A 10,070-nucleotide genomic window follows, 5' to 3' on the forward strand; every position below is an offset into this window, starting at 1 on the left:
ATTTAAAAGATGAAAAATCAATAAATTATTAATAAATTATTGCCATTGTGTAAACAATAATCATGTAACCCATAAAAGTAACTGTAGTCTGATTACGAGTATTTTCAAATGTACTTTAAATCTAAAAACAAGTACTTCATTTTTGGAGTGTGATTACGTAATCCAGATTACATGTAATCAGTTACTGCCCAGCTCTGTTTATAACCTATACCAGATGGTTACCACAAGAATTTAAGGTCACCCACAGAACCAACAGTCGTTTTTCTCGGTCTCTTCGGGAACAAAAGAGCATTAATGCGTGCGTGGCACAAAGTCTTTTGCAATAGTTGTGCCCGTAGACGCCTATCCAGCAACATTTGTGGAAGTCTCCATTACACGTCACCGCCCCGCACATCTCGACTCGACGGGCCTTTTATTTTCTATCAATCATGCTGCATGTCCGTGTGTGTTCATTCACACATCCGTGTGTGTAGTGTTCAGATCTCATGGCTGCGTGGCGCACGCACGCACGCAACTGCTGGCTTTTTTTGTATCATGTCTCTTCGTGACTCAGTCATAAAGAGGACAGTGGGAGTTTAATTGAATAAAGGAGCAAGGAGAGAGAGAGAGAAAGAAACAGAGTGAGAGGGAGCGAATCGATGTAGCCATACAGGCTACAGTGTTTATGTATTTGTGCTGGCTCCCCTTTTTCTTTCTTTCTTATTATTTGTCAACTGATTTTCCAAAATGAGGTTAAAAGTTGGATTCATCATTCGAAGTTTACTGGTCATCGGCACGTTTTTGGGGCTGGTTTTGCTTTGGTCTTCGCTGACACCGAATGGAGTCGACGATAACCCGTTTGCTGGCGTACTGGTAAAGTATCGCTTTAATGTTCTTGAGTTATCTTGATACCTGAGTGTTTTCGTTGTGCTGTTAATTTCACCCTCCCTGTGTTAGTATTCAGCAGGCTCGGCTAGCATGATGATTAGCATGCTAACTGCTGCGGTTGTCATGGAGATGAGCAGCTAGAACTGACCGATGAATTGTAACAGACACAGACCTTTATATTTATCCAGAAATGTAACTAAATGTGCGTTTCCATTCAAATGAACTAAAACACGCAGATGTGGCTGTAAGCTGCTAGCACGGAGAGCTAAATGTCGCTCTCTACATCCTCACAAGTGTCAAATTCAGTGAAAACCCGGAAGGTCATTGTAGTTACTGGTTCTTCATTTGAGACACGCATCATTTATGTAAAATCACATAAAAAAGCAGATGTTTTCAAGTAAAATATGATTGTTTCCGGTGAGCTTTCTGGGTGGTTTTCACTTTCAGTACTGATTATGGACTAAAGGGGTCTTCGAGATTGAATAGGGGGTCGATATGCTTGCCGACTGAATTAAAGGCCGACTATCAGCTCGACAATAACGAATATACACCGAAACACACTTCTCTACTTTCACAAGAGATTGCATAGAAATGCAAGTGTGTGTGCACACTGACACGTGGCACACTTGACAGCTTTCTGTCAATAGATGTAACAGCTGCCTGGTTTACCTTGGCTTGTCATTCTGACATTGCAGTTAACGTTTGATTTATTTGCACAGAGCATATATTATTTGTACTTAGTCTCTTCTTTGTTTACTCATTTCTATTTAGGTTATGTTTTGCATAATGGGTTCTTATGTAAATGTTTGCTTGAAGTCGCTTGTATCGGTCTTTGCATATGACCTTTTAACCCTGTAACGCCGACGTGAAATAATAGTCAGAATCTATATTTTGTAAATAAATGTTTATTGAACCTTTATACAACATATAAAAACAAAATCGTAAAAAAATTACATGTTTCTTATTGAGTATTATTTGATACACCAGGCTGATGAAGTAGGATATCGTAAGAATATGGAGCTTATACTTGAGGAGGGTAATTTTTGAGGCTCAAACTGAGCAAAAATATGCACTTGGTTGCAGTTGCATTATATGGTCAACATTTATGATATTCAGCTTGTAATGTAAATCAGTGAGATTTTTATAACTGTATGGCAGACATCTTGCATAAAATGCACATACATATCAGCTATCTATCTGTATTGCCAAATACTGTCTTTGTTTGATGATATTTTATGGTCAGAGTTCTGTAGTTTTTATTGTGGGGCAAAACAATACAGTGATGATTGAGAGATGGACAAATAAACATTTCTTTTAAGCCTGATGTAGCATAATTGATCACATTTAACATGATTTCTCAAAGTATAGATAATCAAGTAAACCAAAGTTGCTTCTGTTCAGTAAATGTTCATTTGAAAATATTAATAACAACATTTAATACATTAATAGCAACAAGAACGTTATTCTTACATTTACTGAATAAAAATCATTAAGGATTTCAAAATGAAAAGACATGTGTACCATAACCTATAACTATATTTTTTAGAATTTTATAACCACCAATTTGTCTCATATATTTGTCTCATTTCATAGGCAGGACGAGATGCAGGTAAACTCTTGCAGCCCAACCTTCCCAACAATGACATGGCTGACCAGTTCAAGCCGGTTGTTCCTTGGCCCCACGTCGAAGGAGTTGAGGTCGATCTAGAGTCTATCCGCCAGAAAAATGGTGACAAGCCAAACCCTGCATTCAAAGCCCAGAACCAGCAGAATGTCATCCAGAAGCAATATATTACCTTCAAGCCTCACACCAATATGTTTAGTGAACCTGTGTTGAAGAAAGGAGTTCTGGGCAACTTTGAGCCTAAGGAACCTGAGCCTCAGGGGGTCCAGGGTGGACCGGGAGAGGGCAGCAAAGCATTCGTACTGGGACCGGAGTACAAAGATTCTGTTCAGGCCAGCATCAAGGAATTCGGTTTTAATATGGTAGCCAGTGACATGATTTCTCTGGATCGAACCGTTGGTGACTTGCGACATGAAGAGTGAGTATGAGGACGCAGGCCATTCTGATTTGTGAATGTATTATTTGGGTGTGTGTGAGGGGAGAATGTGGGTGTGGTGGTAACTTTGGGTTTTTGGACATTTTTTGCATTGTTTTTAAAGGCTTTTTGCTTCACAAGATATTAACCGGATGATCAGGGCCATCGTTAGGATTTCTGGGCCCTGTGCACTGAATTTGCTATGGGGCCACCTCAAAATCACATGGGGTGGGGGTGGTGTGAGTAGTAAAGTTTTTTTTACAGTTTTTTTACTGAGTACTGTTTTTTAACCCCTGGACTGGGGTTAAAATTTGTCCCTGGACAAATCGAGCCCATCCGGCCCACAAATTCCCCCTTGAATGTTTTGATGGGTCATAGGGCCTTCAATTGGAGTAAATAAATTAATACATAAAACAGGACAGAAACGAATACTGATGGATATTACTGAATTTACGACAAATGCAACAAACTTAATAATGCATTTTTGTCACATATAAAAGCACTTGACAGTAAAGCATTGATTTTGAGCTAGACTGCTGGAAAGTTACTGCTAATAAATTCTGTCATAATTTCCTCACCCTCATGTTGTTCCGAAAGACTTTCTTCTGTTGAACACAAAAGAAGATTTTGTAGAATGTTACCAAACCATTTTTGGTTACCCTTGATTTCTACTATATGGACAAAAATACAGAAGAAAGAAATTCATACAGGTTTGGAATGGCATGATGTTGAGTAAATGACAATTTTCATTTTTGGGTGAATCTCCCTTTAAGAACTTTATTATTTGTAAATAATAAACACCTAATTTATATAAGACACTGATATTTATCTTTTATCAAGCCCTTATTGAATTAACATTTTACTTCAATTAAAATTCATTAGAACTAAACCTCTAAAAAGAAAGAAGTTCTTGCTTAGAATTCAGAGTTTAACTGACTAGTATTAGTAGGATGGTGGTCACAAGAAGTAAAACCATGGTCCTCATTACCATAGTTAAATGGTTTTTAAAATAAATAAGTAATAATAAACTATAAAATTTGTCGTTAAAAAAAAAAAAAACTAAACATGAAGAAACTACAAAACGCCTTTTATAAAATTTAAATATTCCCCAATATGTAATAACAGTAACATTTATAATAAATACATTTCTGCCAACACATAGGCTATTTGTACAGTGTTAATAACTTCAAGTTCGTCAGTGCTGTGTGGGTGACTGATCCCGCTCTGCTTTGACGCGCGGATGCATCGGGTAGCGCTGCTTCACACTTTTGCAGTATTTGCTTTATGCGGTTTCGCATGCACTGTAATTTAAAAACGGTGCCTAATATCGGGGAGGTCTTCCTCGTTTCGGCGATCGGATTCGGCCCACTAATTGAATGGAATGTCCCGGTGCTCCCGATGGCCAGTAGGTGATCGCGGGCCCCCTCAGAACTCTGGGCCCTATGCACTCTGTCACCCTTTTCCCCCCACTAGCGACGCCCCTGCGGATGATCCTCTCTTGTTTTAGCATGTGTTTGACTACAGTTTTTATTAAAGAAAAAATAATAATTTACTCAAGTTTTTTAAGATGCTCAGGCCACACACACACTATAGACCAGGGATCCAGCGCATTGGCCCTCCAGGGGAAAGATTTTAGGAACCCTGCTATAGACAGTCAGGTCTGACATGTTGGCTTTCCAAGTTATTTTTGTGATCACACCCAGAAAGATGAAAACGATAAGTACACATCTTTTTTAAACAAGCTATTTCAGTGGCATAGTAGATGACTAACTGCCTGCTTCTTTAGCCACGTCATTTCTCTCTCTTTTTTTTTTTTCAGTTCCCACTAACAAAGAATACCTATTCATTTTTCTCATGGTAGCATCACAAAATCATAATTTTCATGACGTAACACCATGGGACGTGGAAGTAGCTTGGAAGTACCTTCTGATAGAAAAAGTGTACTGTGTTGCAGTACATTAATGTTTGTACCTCTTATACACTTTTCACTTAGAGGACAGTTAGTACTCAAAAGATAATGTGCTGCACTCTATTACTAATGTTCCAGACGTTAAATAGGATCGGCATTATGCCCATAATTCAGCCACCAAAATGTTGTTTGGCCATGTCACAGCTGAATGATAAGCTGCAGTCTCTCTCATTAACTCCCCTCATGCTGGAAAGCTGGATTATCTGCCTGAGACTGCTTTATACATTTATACAGCTTCAGAACTGACCTGAGGCTTTAACAACATGTTTAACTTCATATCTGACCCCTGTAGGTCGTCCAGTTTGGACACAAACTCATTGTTTAATAGGATTTATTTTCTGACATAATTATAAAATGGTCGCACCTCACATTTGTTATACATTGAGTTGATAGTCAACACAACATGCAGCATCAGCAGTTTAATCATTACTGCAGTTTTATGGCATTGTAGTCAGTGCCACTCCTTTTGCAGAGAGCCTGAAAGATGGGTTTTAAAGGGATAGTTCACCTGAAAAAGACACCCGTGTCACACAATACACTGTTATTTTACCAGCATTCTTCAAAATATCTTCTTTTATGTTACACAATCATACAGTTTTAGAATGACATGAGGCCGAGTAAATAATGACAGAATATTCTTTTTTTGGGTGAACTATACTTTTCATGAAAATTGTATTGAACTTGACCAGCATACTTTCTTGAATTTATATAAATTCAGAAAATGTTATATCAAACAAATAAATACATCGGGGTCATTCAATTCAGTTCAACACAGTCATGCTTATTCATTCAGCTGTGTTGTAATATCACTGCTACATGTTTTGACTCAATGCCAGGATGTCTAAAAAATGCACATGCTAGCTTGCTGGAACTCACTTCCTCCTGGGGAAATCAAACCCTTTTTTAGCAGAGAAATCTGGATAGTGTCTGGATCCAAGTCAGGGCTGAAACAATGTACACTGCTGTTCTTTGGTACAGGCAAGGTGTAACTGTTACTGGGAACAGAACAACCTGCACTGATCTTTTAGCATTTTCATTATTGGTTGGTAAATGGCCCTTTCAAAATGATCAGGTGTGTTATATATATGTATCTCTCTCAGACTTAATTATGCTGATTTAAACCATAACATGATTACATTAGAGCATTTGCATTGGTTGTATTTTCTTTTGAGGTACTGAATTGTTGGTGAGTGTACACAGTGATACCAACTTTTGTCTGAAGATGTCAGTGTTTTCTCTGAAGTGAGATTTTGCTTCAGTTTATAATTTACTCATGTCTTTCTCATGAGACAAACAGGCTGAAGCATGTTAACAGCGAATCATTTTGTCATTTTAAATCTGATATCTTTATTTGTTGACGCAAAACGGGTTTTTTGAGGCAGTCACTTCAGCCTCGTGAAAACGACATCGCTCATTGCTTCATGAAGGGAAACAGCCATGAAATTATACATCCTTCTGTTTCATGCATTTAAAGCCCTCCAATTAATCAATCACATATATAACATATTGTAGCCTGTCAGAATACACTGCTACTTTTAAATGGATTTGTTTTTTTGATTTGAGTAAAATAAGGTCAGTGCGGTTAACGTTACATGAAGAGACCCTAACTCTAACCCTTGTTGAGACAAACAGGCTGAAGCATGTTAACAGCAAATCATTTTGTCATTTTAAATCTGATATCTTTATTTGTTGACGCAAAACGGATTTTTTGAGGCAGTCACTTCAGCCTCGTGAAAACGACATCGCTCATTGCTTCATGAAGGGAAACAGCCATGAAATTATACATCCTTCTGTTTCATGCATTTAAAGCCCTCCAATTAATCAATCACATATATAACATATTGTAGCCTGTCAGAATACACTGCTACTTTTAAATGGATTTGTTTTTTTGATTTGAGTAAAATAAGGTCAGTGCGGTTAACGTTACATGAAGAGACCCTAACTCTAACCCTTGTTTTGAGTTTCAAAGCCAGCTTGCTAAATAAAGACTTCAACCACTACAAGGATGTGGCTTTTTGTGCTTCTTGATTCTGACAACATTTGTAGTTCTTCTATAGTAACTTCTTAGCAGCTTAAGTATTTAAAACTCACATTTGTCATTTATATTCTAGAACAAAACATTAAAGTCTCTTCAAGTAATCTCATCAAGACCATATTTTACACACCAATCAAAAACTGGTATTCAGATAACACAATAGAAAATCTCTAGGGAGCACATGATGAATTAGAGTTGGCCTACAAATTGACGTCACGACTGAAATTTACCTCAGAGATTAAGTGCTAAAATTAGCTAAAACATGTAACTAAATAGCATCCATCGTTGTTTGTTTCAATGAACAATTAGCATTTGCATTTAATGGTGACAGCTTGTTTTTGAGTAGTGCAGCACACCCCGATCTCCATTGAGACTGAATGTCATGGGAGTGAGTTGCTCTTCCAGTTGAGTGGCTTTACTGTGCTATGCAAGACAAGTTAGGCCTTATGACTTGTTACATGGCACTTAAATCTGATGTTAAAAGAGACTAAACTGCCATAAGAAAAAAAGTATTGCTTGCAGTATATTGCAGACAGGAAACAATATATATTTTTTGGTTTTGGGAAGGAAATGTGTTTGAGTTTAATCTAATGAGTTTAATCAAGCCTATATTACATGCATAGGCTTGGCTTAGGCAGATCTATGTCCTATTTACTTTAGGCATCAAGAGTTTCCTCATATATATACATGTTCTGTTTGTAAGCTGCTCAAGCTTCTGTTTGCACTATATAAGAATTTGTACATAAACTAAACCCTAGTGCAAATAACCCACCTGGAGTCTACAAACAAAGCCAAAATAGTTTTCATTATTATGCTTTTTTGTGCTTATTCTTCAATTTCTCAAGTAGACCTGAAATTTAATCTTTTTCCAGCTACCTCTATATTTCTACTATAACTCTTTAAAAATAAGATTGCGTTTGTGCAATTCAAACTCTAGTTTAAACAGCATTTCTCCTCCAGTCCCAAACACAACTGTCAGTTATCTACTGAAAGTGAATGAAACTGGATAAAGAAACTTTAACTTCGAGCTTAGAAAGAGAATGAGGAAGTGTGTTTGGGCATTGCTCTCCCTTTATACAGAGGAAACAGTGTGCAAAGTTGCTGTTCACACAACTGTCAGTTATCTACTGAAAGTGAATGAAACTGGATAAAGAAACTTTAACTTTGAGCTTAGAAAGAGAATGAGGAAGTGTGTTTGGGCATTGCTCTCCCTTTATACAGAGGAAACAGTGTGCAAAGTTGCTGTTTCCTGTCTCACAAATTGCTTCCACAGGATGGAGGTGGATGCAAGTGTATAAGAATCTACCACTAATGCATGCTATACTGTGTGTGCAAGTGCACACCATGAGATCAACTCCACAACAACATTCACTTCCAAAATAGTGTGCTTTATAACTATGTATATTTGTCTGTAGGTGTAAATACTGGCACTATGATGAAAACCTCCTCACCTCCAGCGTGATCATTGTCTTCCATAATGAGGGCTGGTCCACCCTGATGAGGACGGTGCACAGCGTCATCAAAAGAACCCCAAGGAAATACCTGGCTGAGATTGTCATGATTGATGACTTTAGTAACAAAGGTAGTGTGAACATTGTTTTCATTTCTTCATCAAACACTCTACATAGCATGTGTGTACTCTGTGCTTGTCACTTTTTTAAAGTTAGTACACATACTGGCCTTATTTTGTGCAAAATTGAAAAGAAAAAGAACAACAACACTGAAGTCATATTTACAATGCAAACATGGAAAAGAGAGGTGCATTGATGCCAGTGTTTCTTAATAATCACAAAGGAGACATAAATGACTTCACTTGTGTCGGGGAGTAGCTCAGCTGCTTTCAAACCAGTATAGATATTTCAGTAACTGGAAGTAGTGTTGCTGTTGTTTACGTCCCTTACACATTGTATTATGTTGCAACAGCCGAGTAAACAGGCAATAATGATGCTGATGTTTTCTTCCATATTGTGAAACGGATTATTGAAAAAAAAATCTAGGGCAGGAACTTGGTTCTATCTGTCGGTTGTTGATCGGATGGAGGCAAATCAACTGAATATGAGTTTAGGGTCGATTGTAAAAAAAGGGGTGGGGCTTAAGCAAAGTAAATAGTTGGAGAAATCAGGCACACATCACCATAGAGAAGTTTGTTGTTTTACCGAAAGACTGAATGTTGACATTTTTATTAAGAATTATAGGGTTAAAAAAAAAACTTATGCACAGATGAATTGTTCACAATAAAATCAATAACATGCATTTAGAAAATTATTATTATTATAATCATAATTAATATTATTACTATTATTTATTTATTTTATTTCATGCTGACTTTAATATAACTGATTTATATTGTGCAGTTAGCTCATAATTTTAATGTAGAGAAGCTGTGGTCTAAAATACATGGAAAGGCTTAAAGGGTTAATTCACACACAAAAAAGAAAATTCTGTCATTATTTACTCACCCTTATGTTGTTCCAAACCCGTAAGACCTTCGTTCATCTTCTGAACACAAATTAAGATATTTTTGAGAAATTCTCCAAAATATGACTATAGCATTTTATTTTAATTTATTTTTTTTTGCTTCTTGGTGGTCCTCGGTTTTCTAAATACTCTGATTTATGTGTATCACTGTCTTTGAGCAGTTACTGGTTTTTCAGGTTTAAGAAAGTGAGGAATGGTTTTAGTTTTGATACCCCTCTCTAGAGAGTCTATTCTGCACTTCTAAGTGAAAGAGACATATCGTTGCCTCAACCTGGTAGGCGGTCTGCCTGAAGACTAATGCTGGGCACTTGTTCATTAACATGGGGCAAGAAGACTGTTACTGAATAGAGATCATTACTCTTTAAGAGATCGCTCACAGGGGAACTATGAATGAATGCAGTGCTGCAGACTTATCCGATAAGAATCAATAAAGGGCGTATAAGCTCAGAATGTTTCATGCATTTAGTAATAAAGGTCAGTAAAAACTTTGTTGATGCCGCACACAGTTTCGATTTGTTTTTCAAATGCAATCTTTAGGGCGGACTGTCTGCACTTTTTTTTTGCAAGTGGTCAAATTGGATCCACTTGCTCTGGTATAATTAATGTCTTGTATATCTACACTGGTTGCTATAGTAATGATGTTGGTGTGAGTAATATGCCAATGACATTCTTTTACAACTGA

General features: G+C 37.1%; 1 protein-coding gene across 1 annotated transcript in view; it reads left to right on the top strand.

Annotated features, from left to right (window-relative positions):
• Positions 1–224: 224 nt before the first annotated feature.
• The window catches only part of LOC107671400 (N-acetylgalactosaminyltransferase 7-like), a 19,261-nt gene continuing 9,415 nt past the window's right edge, over positions 225–10,070 (top strand). The window contains exons 1-3 of the mRNA XM_016464318.1: positions 225–852; positions 2,461–2,909; positions 8,326–8,492. Coding sequence (XP_016319804.1) covers positions 727–852; positions 2,461–2,909; positions 8,326–8,492 — 742 coding nt within the window. The 5' untranslated portion in view covers positions 225–726. The remainder of the gene's footprint in view (positions 853–2,460; positions 2,910–8,325; positions 8,493–10,070) is intronic.

This window comes from Sinocyclocheilus anshuiensis, unplaced genomic scaffold, assembly GCF_001515605.1.
Source record: "Sinocyclocheilus anshuiensis isolate Anshui unplaced genomic scaffold, SAMN03320099.WGS_v1.1 scaffold145, whole genome shotgun sequence".
Classification (NCBI taxonomy): domain Eukaryota; kingdom Metazoa; phylum Chordata; class Actinopteri; order Cypriniformes; family Cyprinidae; genus Sinocyclocheilus; species Sinocyclocheilus anshuiensis.